At 40.8% G+C, this 21,587-nt stretch overlaps 1 protein-coding gene across 2 annotated transcripts in view; it reads right to left on the bottom strand.

Moving 5' to 3' along the window:
- Positions 1-21,587, bottom strand: part of pcsk5b (proprotein convertase subtilisin/kexin type 5b) — a 62,868-nt gene that overhangs the window by 17,118 nt on the left and 24,163 nt on the right. For both annotated transcript variants that reach the window (XM_035907285.2, XM_006789715.3), the window contains exons 6-12: positions 20,767-20,855; positions 19,168-19,340; positions 15,880-16,092; positions 14,226-14,326; positions 7,898-8,001; positions 5,808-5,925; positions 2,371-2,559 (exon numbers count right to left, since the gene is read on the bottom strand). In XM_035907285.2, coding sequence (XP_035763178.1) covers positions 2,371-2,559; positions 5,808-5,925; positions 7,898-8,001; positions 14,226-14,326; positions 15,880-16,092; positions 19,168-19,340; positions 20,767-20,855 — 987 coding nt within the window. The remainder of the gene's footprint in view (positions 1-2,370; positions 2,560-5,807; positions 5,926-7,897; positions 8,002-14,225; positions 14,327-15,879; positions 16,093-19,167; positions 19,341-20,766; positions 20,856-21,587) is intronic.

Genomic DNA, 21,587 nt, shown 5'->3' with positions numbered 1-21,587 from the left:
TTTTTGAAGGGAGAGCAGCTGTTTTTCACATAAACCACATGAATTTTTTTTATTATCTTAACACATTCCCATCTGTTGTCAGTTGATCATATTTTTCCTAAATTAACCAGACAAACTGTGGGGAGTACTCCACAGCAGACCAATGAAAAAGAGGTCTTAGCTGACCTAAAGTCCGGCAATGGTATTAATTTAATAGAAAATAAACAGATGAGAGAATTAATAACTGAAGATCAGAAACAGTGTACTTCAGCCCATAGAAGTTGCAGATACTGCTGTTAGATAAGGAGTTTAATTTGATTTTCATTCATATTCAAATTAATTTTCTTTTTAATAGAAATACTCTGGCACTGGCAGCCCTCTAAATGCATCATCATCACACAAGCTTCAAGCTGTTCCTGTCTGTTGTGGCACTCAACTGCATGCTCTTTGGTTGTAGTAAGTGGACTTTGGACATATTCAGATAAACACGCAATTATATGAAAGGACGTGGCAGGCATGAGTCAGAAAAACTGGTGGATTGAGCAAGTTTTTTTCTGAAGAGTTTAAATTATACAACTGAGTCCTATAAGATCAACGTAGCTTCAAGCTATGTTGATCTTATAGGACTCAGATGTATAAGCTATAGAAGCTAATAGTTTCTATAGCTTACACACAAAATTGTTTACTCTGTGTTTTATGCTAAAGTAAAATGAATAAGTGGAATAAAGCCATTTTGAGCCTGTGCAAAGGAAGCTGTCTTACCTATGCATTCATTCATCGGTTATTTTAAGCTCCCGAACTTGTTCAGAACACTATTTCAGTGCATGATCCGCAAGGTTATATTCCTACTTAGGAGCTGACTGATTGATTCTTGACTGATAGATATCAACTACCTTCTATAAAGGTTTAACAGCTTTTTGGCAGTGGCGGTATTTTTTACAATGTTCTGTGAAATAACACAGCACTGTTCTGCGTTTTCTATAAAACGACAGCACGTAAATTACTCATTTTGATGGAAAGTGGCTATAGAAGCATCCAGCCCAACTTCTGGAGCTCAAATATAAAAAAATAACAATAATTTAAGAGAGTGATGCAATCACACTTAGCTTGTTCTAAACTTCAGAGGGCCTCCTTTCTTGTTTGAAGTTCTTTCTTGAAGTGCTACTAACTTTTCCTTTGAAGAAAAAGTATCTCCACCAGTGTGTCATTTATCTGATTTACTCCACACAGCTAAAGCTAAAGGATATACAGCCAAAGACCCTGGGCACTGCAGTGTCTCGTTTTAGGTTCCTTATGGCTGAAGTTTTGGGGCCTCCTTTGTTGTGATGTCACACAAAGTAAAGAAGGTTTTTAGCCTGTTAAAGATGACGGGGTCACAGTTGGCATTGTTGTAGACTCAGCAACTTACGGCTGCTCCCTTATTCACAAGATATCACCACACAAGGTATCTCCACATGTTCTATTTGGGGGATTTTTATAGAGGATGCCCTTCCTGACATAACCCCTTAAAAAAATTCCCTCCCAAGATTGGACCAGGGATCTTTCGTTAGGCATGTGTGTAAGTTGCTATAGTTTATACTTCTACAATAAATTCATGTAATATCTCAGAGGGCCCGGTGGCGCCAGTGTCCGGCAGCCTCGCCTCTGTCAGTGCGCCCCAGGGTGGCTGTGGCTACAATGTAGCTTACCGCCACCAGTGTGTGAATGTGTGTGTGAATGTGTGGATGACTGGATGTGTAAAGCGCTTTGGGGTCCTTTGGGACTAGTAAAGCGCTATACAAATACAAACCATTTACCATCTAAGTGCCCGATGCCCTTGCCAGGATTTGTATTTGCACATGACGAGCAAGTATAGCCACCAAAACACAAGTTTGTGGTGCAGTTTCTCTCTTTAAGCTGGTTTGAAAAATCACACCAGAAGAAGCAGCAGCAGCTGGAAATGTTTAGGAGGAACCTACAGTACTGAATGGGCCAATCACAGATCCTATGGACTGTGTAATTACATTTCTAAAGAGGTGGACATTACGTTCAGCATATGGTTTCAGAAGGAATTGCAATTATTAGGTACCCATGTAGATTTATCGCTAACATATAAACCCCTGTTAGACTCCTCTGTCATGACAATATGCTTATTATATAAATCTCTAACCCAAATATTAAACAGATTAAGGTCAGCTATTCTTCATTAAATGGAACGGCACAAACCCGCTGGGCTACCAAAAATTATTCTCAAAGGCGTTGGTTTAGCAATGTATAATATACACATGCATGCATTTTAAAAAAAAACTAAATTAAAAAAAATGCATAAAAAGAAAGTGGAAAAAGTGATCTTTTATTTCAAGTTCATGAAGCTGAACCTTTGCAAAAGATCATTCACAGTAGGTTCTGTACCTGTTGGCAAGCAGCTGAGACTTTGTCCCTGAGGGTGAAGTCAGGTTGATTGACAGGTCCCCACGGCGAGGGTGTGTAATCGTTATGCGTACGACCACATGCTCCAGGTAGATCACGTGATGGTTGGGGTTGTCAGTGCATCCTGTCGCCTTGTACACGGACCGAACCACGTGCTCTGGACGGATGGTTCTGGAGGAAAACAGAGTTTAACCACTTTAAGTTTTTCAGAATCAGAAAACTTTGTTATTCCCAGAGGAAATGATGTGGTCACAGATGCTACAAAACAGCAAGGACAGCAGTGAACAAGTACCACTATCACAAAAAAGCTCCAATAAAAAATATACACAATATATAAAAAAATAATATAAACTTGCAGCTGTGGTGTCTCTCTTACCATACTGACAGTTATTTTCTCTGCAAGGGATGTGCAGGATTTATCTGCCCAATATCACTCTACATGAACTGAGGCATTTTAAACCTTAGACTGTGGCCGTCTCCATAGTGATATGGCTCTAATTGCCATGACACAATTAATGTAATTATAAAGTTTCACTTCACTTCTTTTGATTTAACCTCTGAAAACCAAAGGGCATGCAAAAAAAAGAGAGAGAAAAAAGTCCATATTAATATTTCTCATTTCTTGAACCTCACTCTGCCAAAGAAACCAAGAACCTGAACACGATAAGAAAGACAAAGAACATTATTTGTTCAGTCTGCTATGCACGGCTCAGCAGCAGAAAGCTCACCGAGCAGCCAACATAAACATCTAATGGCCCCTTGAATAACATCTGTGCTATGATTTAATAGAGCAGCGATACAGCACCAAAACCTGGACGAGTCCACAAGAGGGGACAATGAAAACCATCTTGCCAGCGCAACACTTTGGAGAAAAGGAGTCACACATGGAGCAGCTGAGCCAACTTAACACATCAGCTCACTGCTGCCAATGGATTACATGCAGCGTTTACTCACTGGAAACTAAAACATTACACTTTCTTCAAAACATTACAAAAATGAGTTACTAAAATAATTTCTTGCAGGCTGGAGGGGGTTGAGAGAACAGCCAATGAGTTCTGTTGTTTGATTATATATTGGAAACTTTTTTGAAAGATTCCGTTTTAAGCGTTGCAATCACGACCACGACATTTTCTAGTTATGAAGCCATGCGGTACAGATGTTCATCTTTGCCTGTAAAATTGCCCCGAGGCAATTACAAACTAGCCCGTGATATCAAAAGCGATTCCAGGAGCGACACTTCCTCGCATTTGGCTCGAGAATTGATTGAGAACAACAGTAACAAAGTGGCTTATTTCATTAATAAAAATATTCAGCTTTGGCTGTTCAGACCATGTAATTAATGCTGGTCTTCTGATTATTAATTACTGCTAAAAAACATCAATTTGTTGTGACTGATGTGTTTGCAAAAGGCCAACACTGGCCACCAAGATGAAAGTAACGATTTCCGCTAAGAAATGCTGCTTAAATTACCCGAGCTGGTACGTTAAATTAATCTGTCTCACATCGGTTAGAGCGGTGAAGAAAGGAACGACGGCGATTTATAATTAAAAGCAGCACATGAGCAGCACACGTTTTCCTGAATGCAGAGAGGAAAATAATCTACGATAATCTTTCCATTTGTCCCTCATCTCTATCTGAGCGTTTCCATAATGGAAGTCTGAGCAGCTAATTGACGCAACTATTTTTACATAAAGTACAAAACAGAAACAACTGTTGGTGGTGAAGCAGATTAGATGGAGCGAATAACAGTGAACACACTGAATGTCCGTTTTGATGTTTGGAAAGCGGTCAGCGGTAACGTCTGGGGAGTCTGGAGCCGACAGAGCAGCTCTGCTCTATGACACCGCACAGATAGCTGAACCGTGCGTGCTGGGACCGAGCAGATGCACGGCTGATTACCACCAGTCTGATTGCACTCGGATTATGCAGTTTTCCTGCTGCATACTCCAAGTGGTGCTGAGATCAGCTGCAGACAGACATTACCAAACGTGGTCAGAGGGGCCAGCCAGAGGGTGTGTGGGAGCACAGCAGTGAGGTGATGACTGCACTTATGTCGCAAGTTGCACTAGAAGCACAGAATACACGCCCAGAGAGATGTGGCAGCGAACTAACTGCACATGTGTGCCTGCTGTCGTCTTTTCTTTATTTTTAAACAAACTCTTTGGTTTATGGAGGAGGTCGTTTCGCTCCTTTTGGGACGAATCCAGATTTGAAAATGTGTCACAGATAAAACTTTTATGATTGTTTTGCCTTCACTTCAGAAGCAAAAAAAAAAAACAATACAACGCCTTTTATTTCTGTTGATTGCTTACTTTCTTCTTATTGTGGCTTAATGGAAGTATTACTTCTGTTCAAAAACAATGCTTTAATCCCATTCACAGCACATATATTTCTCCATTACCCACCAGTAAGGATTGCTTAACACAACAGCCTCCGACAGGAGTTAGACTTTACATAAGCCTCGTATGGGCTGGCTTGTGCACTGGTGCAGAACAGACAGAATGACAGTGATAATGGTGCAGTCGCTGGCCACTGAGCCTTCGACTGAAAGCAAACCAGTTCGGAGCCCAAGTTCAGCCAGCCTGCCTAACACAGAACAGAGCTCAGGCTTCCAGCTGCATCAAGAATAACAAGTTGTGAAGCCCTGGCTCTCTCTATGCAAGTGTGTGCGCATATGCGTGTGTGTGTGCGTGTGTGTGCGTGTGTGTACACACATAGTAAAGGTCTTATGTGAGAACCACCCTGCCAGAACTAATGCTTGGCCCCTATCAAGGTACAGCTTGCACAACTGCACTCTGAAACACATGCCAGTGCAAAACACCAGAGAGAGAAAGAAATAAGAAAGAAAAAAGAAAGACAGTACAACTGAGAGGGGGGAACAGATTGAAACAAAGAGTGGGGGCGGCAGGGGCTCTCACAACAGCTTACAAAATCTGATTTAGCCAGAATGGAAGCATATTTAATGAGACTTGTTGGTATATGAGGACACTAGATGGGATCAGATTCCTTTGTGTCATAGAAACTGTACATATACATATACTCTTTTAACATAAAATTAAAATCACCCTAGCAGTAGACATCCATGATTATTTAATGCAGGAACACCAAGCTTTTAATTTAATTGGCGAAATTTTAAAGCTCTTTTAAAACTGTTGCTACAAAGCTGGAGTGATCCAGCTTTGTAGCAACAGTTGGGAGAGGCTGTTTCCCGTATCCCGTGCTTCCTTTGGGATCATTTTGGAATACCAACTACGAACATCGCTCATCAGCTTACAGCAGAGTTTAAGGATGCTTTTGTGACTGAACGGAGTAAAATTCCTGCAGCCAGGTTCCCAAAGTCTGATCTCAAATCTGCTTCAAGTGTTTTGTCCACATACTTATGACTTATAAGAGATTATGCAACCTGTCTTATGTTTTACCTGATTTGTCGGTCTGCACTCTCCACACAAACATGTTGAGTGGGAACTTGCTTCCATCGCTCCGCCTCCTTCACCATCGCCTCGGCATCCATCAGGCCGAAACCATACAGGTGGCTGACTGCAGGAAACAGCAGAAAGTCACAGTTAGGCTGATTTATTCGATTGTTTTTGGCTACGAACAGTTTGTCAAAAGCGGGTTACATCTTAAAGCTCCTTAAGAAGATTTTGCGTTTTTAAGCAGCCACAGTACAACATCGGCATCAACATCCTTTAACAGAATCTGGCCTCACCGGGTAGCACCAGGTTGGACAAAAGAGGGGTTTATTTGAGTCACTGTTGCCTTCCTATCAGGTCAAAGCAGTCTGACCAGTCCTCTCTGACATCAACAAGGTATTTTTACCCAGACAACTACCACTCCCTGGATATTTTCTCTTTTTTGAAGCACTACACCACATTCAAAGTCACCTAGCTCCTGTTTTTTGTTTTTAAACCATCGGTCAATCTCATAACCAGTCTTCAAATGACCATAATAAAAGGCAAGCGGTTTCAGAAAGAAGAGAAGATGACTTTTGAGGTTATGTCTGATGTGTCACAGTAGCACAAAGCTTTCACCAAGTACGGGTGTCTGAAGACAAACAACAAAAAGAAAAAAGAAAAGAAAAAAAAAGCTCCATCTAAATTTTAAGTGCTTCACATAACCATAGCTCCTCAACAATTTTGGTCTAGAGGGAAAAATCAGATGCTTCCTGACAGATGAGAATTAGTCCAGATGCCCTCTATAGCACTTGGGTGATAAAGGGTTAAATCACCTTGTTCCTCATTGTGATGCTCATTGTGAACTTCAGCAGGTCATCTTAACCACACCTACACCTCAAAACTGAGCATGTGATTGCCTGATTAAATATGTTAATGTGTTCATGAAGAGGTGTGCCTAATATAGCGGCCGATGAGTGTAGTTGTTTTTAAGAGTCCTACAATTGTTGCCCGAGAAGAATCAGAACGTGTCAACCAAAGTGAAACTCTATCACCTACGTTTTAAATGCCCCTCTTAGTCAGAAAAGAGTTAGAAAAAAAATAAGACTGCTTATATGTACAGCTAATCAAATATGAATTCCTTTCATACTTCCTCACCCCTCCTCCTCTCCTCTGTCACTTGGAAAATCTCCAGGCACACTGGGCCTGCAGCCTGGCTGACCCTTAGTTCTCCCTCTCTTGGTTTCTCTCCAACACACACACACACACACACACACACACAATAACACACACACACACACACACACACACACACACACACACACACACACACAGGTACGCACTCAAAGTTACAAAATAGCACCCACCACATGGACCCTGACAGATGGCAGCTGGCAGCGCCGTACTTAAGCAAGCAAGAACAAGACATTTTTGGAAACTTCTCATCAGCCGCCTTCAGAATAATCTAATGAAAATATACATTTTCACAATGCAATAATTGGTTAGTTAAGATAAGATCTGCTGAAAAATAAATTCCTTACATCATCCTCCTGTGTTCAAACTGATCTGATTTTTCTAACACAGAGCTGTTACGTTTCCTTTTTACCTTTACCGTCAGCTCCACCTGTTACTGGCTCTGTTCTGTGTAACGTTTATTTGTTTGTTTGATATTCTGGCGGTATGAAACGAAGAAGCGCAGATTTCTAGCAGTAAATCAAAAGCCTCAAACAAATATCAAACACTTCTAGGGGGGCAAAAAGTCAGCTTTATAAAGACAAATTCCAATTAAGTTAAATCAACTTTATTTCAAAGATGTTTTTTAATGATTATCACCCATCCAGACTTCAAACACCGAACTTCTTGAAAATTAATTAAAATCAGTCACATGGGACTTGTAACCGATTATTTTTATTGTGTAGAGGCACTGATAAGATATTGAAATTCAATGTGGTTCATGGTTGAGAAAACACTGTGGTAGATGGTCTGAATTCATAAGCAGATATATTTTGATGCTCTCTTTTTGAGCAAGAAGTAAACAGGTTTGGATGCAACAGAGATTCAAGAATTTTACTGCTTTCATTTACTGAAGGTTTACGTCTGAGTGAGTGAGTGTTTACCATTGTAACCAGCAGCATTCGTCTTCCAGTCAGGAGCGCTGAGGTGTCCGGCTCTAGAGGTTTTCACAATGATATGCTGAACGTCTCTCCATGATAGCAGAGGACTAGCAGAGGAAAACACAAATAAAAAGAAATCCATCGATTTATTAACGAAAAAAGAAGAAGAAACTTTGCTTAGCTGTCCTACACTACTGCTAAATATTTGAACTGCCTTCACAAAAGCAGGAAGTTATCCAGGAATGATAACGATTAGACATTAAAAAGGCAGAATGGAGATAAACAGACAGATCTTTGTTGTGAGAGTTAACAATCAGACATCATCGTGGCGGGAAGGGGAGGAAGAGGCGGCCGTTTGCTAGATGAAAGGAACGTTGGGAAAAACAAATCCAGTACAAAAGGTGAAGCGGGTTAAAAAAAAAAAACAAAGCAGAAAGACGAAAGGTAGGTAAAGAAAAATGAATATACAGTAGGTGGAAAATTACTGAGAGAGAAAATTACAGAGGGCGTAGATGGAGGGCATAGATGCTTGTTCCGTCTCTAGTTTCTTAGATCTCACGTGAGATCCATTACAGGATGGCAGCCATGTGTCTCAACTCCTTTGATGTCCAAATGTTACATTAAAGGAAAAAAACCAGGAAGAAGTGGGTCACCAAGTTTCCTGGGATTCCCTTCCATCTCATATGCTGGCCAGATGCTCTGTTCTCTCCCCTCATGTCACTCCCTCACCATCTGAGACCTCCAGAATTTGCAATTCTCCAAAGCTTTTGACCTAAAACTATGATTTTAGGCTTTCAACCTCACATTTTAGTGTTAGAGCCTAACAAAATAGACAGATATCTGCCCCAATTTCGGGCAGCTATAGACAGAAACGAGGCTTGTTGAGTTGCTAACATTAGAGGAGCTACCTGCGGTCTGTGAAACCTGCTGTACAGAGTTTTGTTTCACCGCCAACTGGCTATGCCTGTGATATATGCCTCCAACGAGGAAAGCAACACCGATGGCAACCTGTGTTTGTCGCTAATGGCTTACTTATTTGAATGAATGCAAGATAGATTAACTCTTCCTAACGGTTACCTCGTATACTTATTCATCCTGATAGTGCACCAATCAAGTCTGGCAAACAAAACATTGTGTAACAAACCAGCATAGCACCATAGACACTATTTTACGGCCAAGAAGACATGGAAAATTCAAACAAGAAGACTCAAGCACGGCTTACTTTCATAACGACCTTCATTTGAAGTTTTATCTATAGCTGTGCAATAATGCCACATGGCGAAGATGAGAAAGAAAATGCTCCAATGATGATTTACTACCTAAAAAAGGAGCTACTTCAACAGCCTCCAACAAAGCACGGTACTTAGCAAAATGCGCAAGAAAAAAAATTCTTGCTAAATGTGGAAACATTAAATCAGGCAGAAAAATAAATAAATAAATAAATATAGATAAAATTTAAAAAAACAAAAAACAAAAAAACAACCAAGTACAACAAGCCACAGAGGAGGTGCTAGCGGCTGGTGCTGTGCGACTCAAATGTAAACAAATGACCCCACTGTAGCACTTGCTAGCTGTGCTCCACATGACAGAAAGAGCAAACAGTGACTTTACTGACGCTTGCTTGGTAAAGCAGGACTATAAGCAGTTCATTAAAAAGCTCCAACATCCCAGGGTGGGTTTTATTGTGTGACAATTTTGTTAGAAGTTTGAGCTACTTTAGTTATTGGTAATCATAAGCGTCATGCAGCTGTTTTATACTTAAAATTTCCAGGTAAAAACACTACAATAGACTGCTGCAGGCAGCTTGTTTCAATAGATTCACACTTTAAATGTTGAAGTGTGTCAATGGTAGCAGTAGCTCATTGATAAAGAAAGACAGGAAATGTCTTTTAATTACTCACATTTATAAAGTTACGGCCTACAAGCTAAAAGCATTGATAAAACATTCACTACATTTTTAAATATTCATTCAGAAATATTGTTACTGCTAATTTTCTTAAAATGTGATATAATTTGGGGGCCATATTGTCTACCCCCCTACCCCTATTGGAACTCCAAAAAACACAACAACCAGCTGATCCAAGCAGGGCAGAGCATAACCAAGAAAATAAAAAAACTTTAAAAATAAAATACATGTGATGAATGTTTATGTTTCATGTGTCTCATCAGTCTTAAAAATTCCATACTCGTCAGGTTCCAACTTGGACCCAAGCAAACCCTAGAATACTTACTTAAAAATAAATTAATTAAAAAATTCTTTTAAGAGCTTAGGAAAAAAATCTGTCCAGCATTTCTTTCTTTCAAAACACTGATTTAGTATAAAAGATGGACACAGTTTCTGGGTCTGATGAGTAAAACCAATGCAGAAACAAGAAGGAAGTCTGAAGGTACGGCTTAGAAACGCCTCCAGAGACTTAGATGAGAAATAATTTGAAGCATCTTGTTTTTTTATCAATTTCAACAATCGCCAAAAATGTATCTTTGTTTCTCCTCTGATACGTCGACTTCTACCTCCATCTTTGCTGCTGATGAATCCTCCCATAGATTTTAATTTCAGATTCTTTGACTTTGAACGCCCCTCTAATAATGTCTCTAGTAGAAGCGCCTTAAACCTGCATTATTTATGATTGCCAGCAGAGGTTGAACCCCCTGATTGGTTAGTATCTTAGAAAACCTCCTCTCTGCCCCCTGTCATAAGAGCCCAATAAATAATCTCCTGATGGGTTAATGGGTCTTTATCATCATTTTTGTGTCTTATTTAATTCCAGTGTGATGTTTAGTTCGTGAATTATGGCCCAAATTGGAGTGAAGTAGGTGATAAATTATGTTATGGTTTAGGGCAAGGCTCCCTTGTGATTGGCAAGTCTCTACTACATGAGCAGGAAGTGTCAATGAGCATCTCAGTCAGATCCACCCTTTAGAAAGCACGTTAGGCACAAAGCATCAAGATGGTGTTCAAATTCCTCAGCTCGAGGTCTTAAGACAGGACTTCACTAACCTACAGCTGACACCACGGGAAATATAATCAAATTCACTTAGTTATAAGAGTTTATAGTTTAAGCACTTTTTGCTGGACATGAGGACGATTAGACAAAAAAAAGGAGATTTTACAACACATTTTCTCTTTTTTCCCCCTTTTTAAATTTCTAATAAAATCCAGAGAAAAGAAATTCCCACAATGCCAAGAATGCAACAAGACATTTACAAGCTGTTACACATGCCCAAAACTCACTAATGCTCTCGATGAGACCAGACTTGTAATTTTAGAACAGACCTAATGTCTTAAAATAAAGTCAAGTAAGAAATAAATAAGGGATGGCAGCACAAATAAGTCCAATGAAAAGTCAGAATAATTAATGGTCAGATCAATATTAATAGGCTTAGCTGCCAGTGTGTAATTATGGGTCCATAAATGTTTTATGGTCATTAATTAAAAGTGACTTTGGCATCGTTATCTAGGCCATGACTGCCTTCCCATAAACAAGCCAATACTAATTAATGGAACAGCTCACATGCTGGGGGAAACCAGCAGCAAATCAGACATCTAATATAGGTTTCTTGGTGCTTCTCTCAAGCGTAATTATGGATGAAAACACACAATCTGAAGGGAGACAGCTAAGAGCACAGTGACAGAAGAACGAGAGGTGGGTGAAGCAAAACACTAACACTCCATCTATTTTCTACTCTTACTTCAGTCCAGTGATACAGTTTTTCATGGCACTCTTTAATTTTAAATCTGAAAATGCAGGGGGGGAAAAAACTGAAATCCATCTGTCCCTGTTTTGGTTTCTTAAAATCTCCCTGTAGATGAGGTTCATATGTCAGGCAGCTCATTCTCATTTCTTGTTCTTTCGTCAGTGAAGCCTTTCGTCTCCACGTTCACTCTCTCTAACGTTTCTCCATTTTAAGGACACAAAGACGGGTAAACGAATGAACATGTGAAGGGCTTTAAAAAGCTTGCCCTGCTAAATCTAGCACTCACTGAAACATCTTAAACTTGGCAAAATCACAGAGAACATCACATCACATGGGGCAGTTTTCTGAAGTTTCCCATTCCAATCTTTGCTCATACCAACAAAGATTGCCTCAAAACTGAGATTGTAGTGAAGTCTAGCATAATGGCATCTTGATGTGTTTATCACAGAGTTTGCTTGCCCTCATTCACCAGATAAGAGATGATATGATCAGTACGAGACGGACTTTTTCTAAACCTTTTACCCTTTTCGTCTTTCATCCCATCCTCTTTGAATAAATAGGCATGGAGGGGAAAAAAAGATTTTGGAGGAGTAAGAACACAGAGCATTGTGACTATAGTAAAGGCAGAGAAAGTACCACAGAGACGACGTGAATGCCAGCAAAAGAAGAAAGCAGGCAGACAAGAAACAGTGTGTGATAATCTTGTTGAGGAAACAGGCTTATGTGTCCAGCACTGCCTGGAAACGGAGAATATTTTCTACAGGGAGGATTTGGATTGGATTATCCAGGTTAAACGAAGTGACCTCAGCTAACTGAGCCGCTCAACATGTGATGATGGGCCTAATTCAGAGTCTCTGCACCTGCACTGTTTCCAATTCATGAATGTATCACAGACTGAGCCCCTCAACAGGTTTAAAGTGAGAACAGGCCAGCACAGAGCACCCAGGGCTTTGAGAAGACATGAACGCTTAACTGAAACCAACTGGGGGGGGGGGGGGGGGGGGGACGACAAAAAAAAACCCTGTTTGTTCTTAATATCTGTCTCCTATTTTTCTCATCTCGCTTCTTCACATTGGCACTCTAGTCAAATCTAAAAAGTAAATAAAAAGTCCCCGGGAAAAAGACGCCCAAAATGTCCTATCTGCTTGTTACAAATAGCTTAAAAATCCAGTAAACCTTTAGTGTTGACCTTATTCTGCCAAATTAATTTAGCTGGCACAGTTTGGGTCCACTTGACCTGTTATGGCTCGGTCACACTAGTAGAATAAGATTGGATGTAAGTGTGTGGTTGCAATCACTCTCACACAGGTCGACAAAGGTTTACTAATAACTATTGTCCAATTTATTTTTTAACAAAAGAGTGCTAACATGCTAACATGTTGAGTGTGTTGTCTGCTTCTAATTGTGGACTCAATTCAACTGGTTGCCAACTGCTTGTATTCTTTATATACTTGGATATAAAAAGCTGAAGGTTGCTGAGCACCTGTGTCATTATGCAGTTAAACCACCATTCTGCAGCAGCTGCGTCACTATTTGTGGAGGAATTTCTAAATTTTTGCTTCACATCTGTGCGCTTTGAACTGGGCTCTGAATGTAAGTAGTTTATGTGAATGCAGACACAAAGAGATGTTTACCTTATCATGGTTAAATCTCTATATTATTGCAAAAAGAAAAAAAATGCAGATAACGTGACACAAACTGACAGCAGACTGATTGTCCTATTGCCGTTTGGTCACCTTCACTATCACACACCGGCGTAGTCACAGACCTGGTCCCCATCTTCAAAGCAACTGTTTCAAAAGCAGCGAGATCCAAGTTTGCTGCACACTGTTGCAAAAATTTTGGTTGTGCTGCCATCTCACTGTTAATGTAGCATTAGGGAGAGGTCATTACAGGGTCATTACAAATACAAAGTTGTTTACAGTGATAATGCCTCCATCAACAGGGCACGAGGGGGTGACCGAACACACCAGCTCTCCAGATTTAAACCTGAAGGGGAGATTTTAAACCAATGTGTTTGGCAGCACTCTTCTAATGAGGGAATGTGCTCATCCATCCAGCAGAATCAATGCCAAGGTCTACTGGATTTTCTTTTAATTTGTCACATATCTGTGGATGTTCAACGCAAATTTCTGACAGTCAAACAGGCTTTACAGCAGCTAACAAGCATCCTGTATTCATGCATTTTTTTCACCACAACGCACACTCACAAATATGCTGAGCTTAAAGTGCAGCAAAGCAGTGAATGCATCACTGAACGGATGAAAGTTTATTGCACATTCAAAAACAGGCACGCGTTTTTTTCTGGCCCACCGTCCAACAGTAAGTTTACACTTCACTAGATGTGCCGCTTAAACTGAAAACAAGCAGATGATCTGTTATGCAGTATCACCTCATCTTGTAAAAGTCTTTACAGCTTCACAAATGTGGACTGATAAAAAGAAAGACAGCATTTCCGTGTAATTAAATGCATCTGTCCTGCTGACTCTGACAAAAAAGCAGAAAGAAAAAAAGAAGAGAGCAATTTCACGTGGTCCCTTTTACACACCAAAACAGGCCAGAGGACAAGAAGGCATTAGAAGGTGAGCACAGGGCAAAGGGATGAAGTGAAAGGATGAGGTTAAGTGGATCTTACTTTGCCTCCAGGGCCAAAGCAATTATCGCGGCAGCCATGGGAGCCGAGGCTGACGTCCCTGTGTGACTGTCTGTACACCGATGCCTCAGGTCTGTTGTGATCTGTGGAAAGAGAAGTGAAGAGAGTCAGAGGCAACAAAGAGACAGGCGCAGGATGATGAATCAACGTCAAAGATGATAAAAGAGAGGATGAGGAATCAGAAAGCCGTAAGCAAACAATGAAGGAAACCATGAGAAGGGCATTACGGAGGTGGAGGAAAGGAATCAACAATGACAGTACCGGGAAGACCAGAGGGAGAAAAAGATGGGAAGAGATTGAAGTCATGAGGATCAGCAGGATTTAGACACACCTGAAACTCTTTAAACTACCATTCCAGCTTTGATACGCTGCCTTTCTATAGATAATGTGCACACACACACACACACACACACACACACACACACACACACACAACACGCAAGCACACAAAATCACCAGATTCACAGGGAATAAGTTTAGTGTTAAAGAAGAAAGGAAAAACACTGTGTAAGAAGTATAAAGTAGCATAAAAACGTGTTATTAAAAAGCTGCATGTTCCCTTTGATTGTATGGACTTTAAGCAGCGAACTAGTCAGACAGCTTGACAGTCAGTTAGCCAAGGAAAGCCTGGCTAACTTCCAGTCTTAGCCCTCATCAAAGGACCTTTTCTGGACTGAAAAGTTTGGGGGATTATCTGAAGAGACACACACACATATACACGAGAACAGAATGTGGTTCAATAGTATTAAAGTCGACAGTACCCAAGTAGATATGCTGACACTCATATATCAAATATATGAAGTTCTACTGTGAACAAAGAGTACACAGCCAGCAATAAATCATACACAGCATGCGTGTTCAGGGGTGTGTGTGTGTGTGTATAGTAGCATCAGTATGAGGAATGCAACAAGACGCTGCCAGACAAGCCAACAGGCACTGCTCATCCCAGCAGGTCAGCAGGACTGATGTGGTTGATCTGAGTTAAACAAGGCTACAAAACTGGACCTACAAGCACACACGAGGCCAGGTTCATGTTGGTTTTTATCATGCTGCACCATACCTCCATCCATCTATCATTTAACTCTGTTAAAGGGGCAGCATTAAAGGCAGAGAAGCCTAAACCTCTCTTTCCCCATCCACCTCCTTCAGCTCTTTTGGGAGAAACAGACGTGTTCCCAAACTAGCTGAGAGAAATAATATCTGCAGCATGTCCTGGGCCCACCCTGGAGTCTCCTACCAGCAGGTCATGCCTGGAAATACTTCACCTGGGAGGTGCACAGGAGCCATGCTGTATGCTTATTTGAAATTATACTATACTGGGTTTTCCTCCATCTATCCAGCCATCCATCACCACCCATCCATGGCAGCAGACTGAGCAAAAGAAAAGGGGAAGACCAAAGCATTCCCAGGCCAGTCAAGATACATAATCCCTCCAGCGTGTCCTGGGTCTACCCCAGTGCATCCTCTTGGTAGGACATACCCAGAACACATCACCCAGGAGGCATCCTAGGCAGACGCTTAAATCACCTAAACCGGATCATTTGGATGTGGACAAATAAATGTGTGGTGTTTGGTGCTTAACTAAAATTATCAGTCATCACCCATTGGTGCTTATTTTCCTTCACTCAACACTTACAATCTTTCGGTCGTAGTTCTCCCCGCTGCTATAAGTGGTGGTCAGTGTAGACGAGCACTCCTCCAGGTACCAGGGCTTGCGTCCGCTCTCAGCCGTGCTGGAGATGGAGATGGTGTAGATGGAATTGGTGTAGCCGTCGCAGGAGCAGTGGTCTCTGCTGCGCCCGCCGTTTCCTGAAGCCCATACAAAGATGGAGCCGCGGCCCTTTCTCCCCTGACAGGAGAAGAAACGAGAAGGTTTTTATTAAAAGACTTCACATTGTCTTAGTACTTGGAGGCAGTTGCTGCCCGCTAGACCTTTGGCTTTATTTTAAAATGATCTTTTAATGTCTTTTAAAAATGAAAGCAATAGATTCTGGGCTTTATGTGCAGAAATTATTGCTTGAAGAAAAAAGAAAAAAGAAATCTTTACCAGCAACAGCAAAAGAGCAGAAACAGATCAGAGAGAAGCCAGACAGTTAAAGTCCTCAACGATCTTATGGGTGTCTGGCAACAGAACTGATGTTATCTGATCCAAGTTTAGTAATCATAATGTTTTAACTGGCCAAATACTGTGGATGTGTGTGTCTGCCTCCCCCTAAAAAAGGAAAAAAGATGTTGGCAATGCTTGGAGCCATGCTGTGTAAGTGAGGGTTTTTAGGATCTTGGACTGAGCGAGGTTCACTTCTGTCTTGTCACGTCACTGCAGCAGAGCATGCAGCATCGTTTACTGACTGACAGACGTTACTGGAAACTATTACGTTCGTTTTAAATTGCAATAATTGAGCTACAGGAAATTACATTAAAAAGATGCACGCTTTCCTGAACTGTACATTGCATTGTATCACGTCTGAAGTCTGACTACACTTCATTAGTAAAAACTATAAACTTAAATTTGTCAAATACTTTGTATGTTTAAAAGCAATTGCATATCAACAGTAACTCAGGCTCTTCAATTCCCTTAATTCCACATTTTCTACCCTTCAACCCCAATTTTGTTGCTTCTTGTTACTTTTGTACGCACCGTCTTTCCCCTCTACTCAACATTTCCATTTTGTTACATCCTAGAGAAAGATACTGTGTTTTGCTTAGTATTCTGTGGCTTTTCTTTGAAATCGCCATGTAAACATCAAAGCAGTCACATTATAATGTGACTGCTTTGAAAGCACTGAACAAATACAGACAACAGATCACTGGCATTGCTTGGCAGAAAGGAAGTTTTCACGACTTCAAGACGGGAAGTTTTTTACGTGCATGTTTTCCAGATTTTAGGCCCTGGTTACATGGGCGTAGAGAGACCGCCTCAACCATCTGAAAACAACCGGTTATAAGTAAACTGCATTCTTCGACTGACTGGTCAGTGGGTGCTGGAGGTTGCTGCCAGTGGCTGTGAAATCAGCTCCCGAAGCCCGAGCCATGCAAGTCAGAGACCTGTCAGTTCCTCCCTCCCTGCCAACCACTGATCGCTAAAGCAAAGTATGTATCCACTGCAGCACCGTATACCTCTTTGTGACGAATTTTACTCAGCAACTGCTAGCAGCCATTCATCAGCCAGTAAGGAATACTTTTTTTCCCCTATGTGACCAGAGTTTGCCACAGGACATAAACATAACACAAACCGAAAATACAAATCTTGGTGTTCAGAACATTTAAAAAAAAAACAAACAAACAAAAAAAATCCCAATCGTATTCAGAAAATCTTCCTAACGGAGAGCCCATGTTAAGAGTGAGCCTCACACTCACATTAATACAATTTTGCCTCAGTTTTTTCTTTTACCTTTTCAGTTAGAAAGTATACTTCCACATTTGTTCAAACTAATTTTGATCTACACCGCGAACCCAGCGGAGACACGCTGAGGATGTCACAGTCAAAGTTCACCCAGGAGTCAGCAGAAGAGATCTCTGACAAACACACAGGTGCTAAAATTCACAACGTTTGTCAAGACACACTCGCACAATAAGCGCACTCACACACACAGACACACACAGACATAGAGCCGGGAATAAAAGGTAGAATGGAGTTCTTCAAAAGGGGGCTTCTGTCAGGCAGCGATAAGCGAGCGAAGCCCCTCTGTGAAGGGAGGGTATCAGACAGGAGCAAATGCTGACAGATGAGAGGGACGGAGAGCGCTTTGAAGAGAAAGAAAGAAGGGGACAAAGAATAAGAGAGGACGATGAAGGAGAGGAGAGAGGTGATACACGGGATAAACAGCATTCATAAGCAGCTGAGAAAAATAAAAAAGCAATACCTCCACAAATAACCTTGATTAAAAGTTCTATTCATTAAAAAAATAAGTGATCGAGTCAAATTAAAACAGCACTTCAGAAAACTATTGAAAAAAAAAAAATCTGCAAATGTGTTAATGGGGTTTCCCTCTTACAAAATATACACAGGCAGTCTAATTAACACCTAAAACAACAATTCCCATTCAAACAATCGCATTTAAACTGGGACAAGCCAGGGTATCTCCCCACAGCTGTCAGTGTTATTTCTAACACCTTGGCTCTCTGTGATAAACTGCCACTTCAAGATATGCACAAGTACTTGTTACACTCACAAACATGCCATTTCCACTCAGGCTCAAACGGTTGGTGGGCATGCAAGGACACACGTGCCCTACCCATACCAGTGGGACAGATATCCCCCTCCCTTCACCTCATGTTAAAGGCCAGCCTGTCATCAACAGGCTGGCCTGTTCTTCTAACACTCACAGCCTGTTCCATCACTCTTTTCCTTCTCTCGCTTCCTTCCTGTTTTGCGACAGGAGCCTTTCGTTCTCATCTTCTAGAGTCAAGTCTGAAAAAGGTCCATATAACCGCTGACCAGCCCCACCGATTCCCCTCCCTCCCTGGATCACCCCTCAAAAGGTCAACATCTGCTTGCCCAGAATGGAAACAGCCACCTAAAGTAAACTTTTAATGTTAATGAGCACATTTGTGAGACATAACCAGTAAATGACTTCACCCCACTTAACCTCTGATATTGCTTTTTCACTCCACTCAGCCGACATCACAACACCAGCTTGCAGTTATGCAAAGCAGGCTATGAATATGTAAATGAATATATGCTAATAGAGCAGAGCTGCTCTCTAATGTCCGGAGGAGCTTCACAGGTAGAGATAGCCTTGGAGCAGCATGGACTACAATTATATTAGCGTGAAATGCACATCTGCTTTGAGTGTGTCTTTGTGTGTGTGTTTACATCTTTTCTTGCCACATGAATACTAATGCCAAAGTCCTGTTTAAACAATGAATCACATGTTTACTTGTTTCTACATGTATACGAGAGTCCATGTGTACGTGTACCCACCGTGCGGATGCCATTGTCAAAGGCCTGCCTGGCCAGAGTTGCTGGTCCATCCACGGTCTTTCCGTCATCATCGGGTCCCCAGCTGGCACTATAGATGTCGATGTGCTGTGGGTTCAAGCTAAGAGATCTGGCCTCCACCATGTCCGTTACATCTCCATCCAGCATTCGCACACCTGATGCATAAACACAGAAATAAAGCATGCATTTGATAAAGTTAGATCAATATCTCAAGAATCTACAGAATAAGCTATAATAATAATAAGAAGAAGAAGAAAAAATAAAAAGTAAAAAGTTTGTAAAACCTCTATAATTTCAAGCATCTATGGAATTACTGCTCATAACACGTAGCCTGATTCTGTTTCAACAAACAACTGGTGAAAAAACAAAACTAATCACAGAAAAATAGCTGAATCTTCATTCAATACACCGATTACCGTAGTTTTCGGGTCATAAGCCGCTACTGTGAACACTGCGGCTTATACTGACGTGCGGCTAATGCATTTTTTTTTTTCATGCGGCCAAAAACATTTTGCCTGGTAACAGTAGACCAATAAAATTGATAAGTAGTATATATACGGTATATGTTTTTATGGGTTGTTAAGAGACGTTGTAATGTTGTGTGTGCACTGTTCCATAAAAAAACCATAAGCAACGTAATTTGTGTGTTACTGATACGTACGTATACTTAAAGGTAGCCGTGTTACATGCGCTGTTCGAGGAAAAAAAAGCATTTGCAGTATGTATTTTGTATGTTACCATAACGTTTATGTTACCTTACGGATTAAATTAAACGTTAAAAATCCTCACGTATAATATTTCTGTGTAAATATATCATATTACAAGTGAAACGCATACGGCTTAAAATCCAGTGCGACCTGTACAAGTACAAAATTGATTTTCTTTCTAAAATTAGAGCATGCGGCTTTTAATCAGGTGCGCTCTGTCGAGTTATATCCTCTTTCAGCAACATCCGCCATGAAATAATTATTGGGGCTGATTCAGTGTTTTTGTTTTTATTTTTAAGAGCAGCTGACTCGAAATGGCTTATATGGTATTAGCATAGAGGTGTTAAATAAGGCATGTTGAGCACAACGGTTCATGTGTCACTAGTTGGTCATACTGTGTTCATCTATAATTGCAACTTGAAGGAAGATGTTTTTTTTAATGCAACATTAACAAAAATATTTGAAAATGACATTAATAACATTTTTAAAGAATTAGGAGAAACACATATGTACAGCAAGCACATTTGTGCTACGATGTCCTTTGATGTCTAATGACATTTCAGTTGTCGGGTTTATAATGAATATAAACAGAAGCAGGTAACCTGTCGGTGAGATTATGATGTGCATGAGATATTAAAAAAAACCCTAACATTTAGGGTGAGCCAGTAACTGCATAGGTTAATGACATTCACAAAGGCAGTGAAACCAGAAGAGACAAAGTTCAGCAGTGGCAGTTCTCTTCAGCATCCTTTGAAATGCATTAGAGGTTCTTAACTCTTAATCATACTAATAAATCCTTATGACGTAGGTCTCTGCTGAAAGAGATGTCATGTCAAACATTGTTGATAAAGTGCAAATATAACACATCGCTCACCTCCTATTCTGGCATTGTAGGCAATTCCCACAATGCAGTGGGAGTTGTTTGCAGCTGCAGCAACTTCACCCGCACACCGTGTGCCGTGTCTGGGGAAAGAGTGGGAATGAAGAAGCTTATTACAAAAATCTAAACACACATACACACACACACACACACACACACACACACTCTCACACATCATGTAACTGAGCTGGAGAATGTCCCAGATGAGTAAATATATACACAAGCAGGATCACACACGCAAACCACCACATAAACATGCTGCATCTGAAGGGAAATCGACACACATGTAACCGCGCTTTTTCATGGACAAATATGTACATTTCTGCTGAAGTCATCATAAACTATACGCTTGAAGTGTACAAATGTAAGAAACGCTACAAATATTTCTGCAATTCTTGTTTTGTTTTGTTTTTCTGACAGAGGATGAAAGAGTACTTCATCATTTGTAATACTATCAGGACAAATGTTTGGAGTAGTCAATGCTCCCCAAATGCATGCACGCACACACAGGTCCTTTTGTGATATTTTCTGAGCACAGCATGCAAGTAATGTGCTCCCTACGAGCACACAGGAAATAAATGGAAAAAAAAAAATCTAGTATGTTAGACTGCTCACACTTCCTTTTACAGTTAAAAATACACACATGTACACACAAAAAACACACAGAGACACACACCAGGGTAACATTCCACCAGCAACTGCAGTGGTGACAATCGGCCCAGGCCAGGGACCAGCGTAAACAAACATGGCATGTTTGCGTCCGCCGCCTGCTCAAAAACACCACTTTCTGGATCGACACAAACACACTCACACAC

Source organism: Neolamprologus brichardi, chromosome 12 (assembly GCF_056152115.1).
Source record: "Neolamprologus brichardi isolate AB-2024 chromosome 12, ASM5615211v1, whole genome shotgun sequence".
Lineage (NCBI taxonomy): Eukaryota > Metazoa > Chordata > Actinopteri > Cichliformes > Cichlidae > Neolamprologus > Neolamprologus brichardi.
This window is presented reverse-complemented; position numbering and strand designations above follow the sequence as displayed.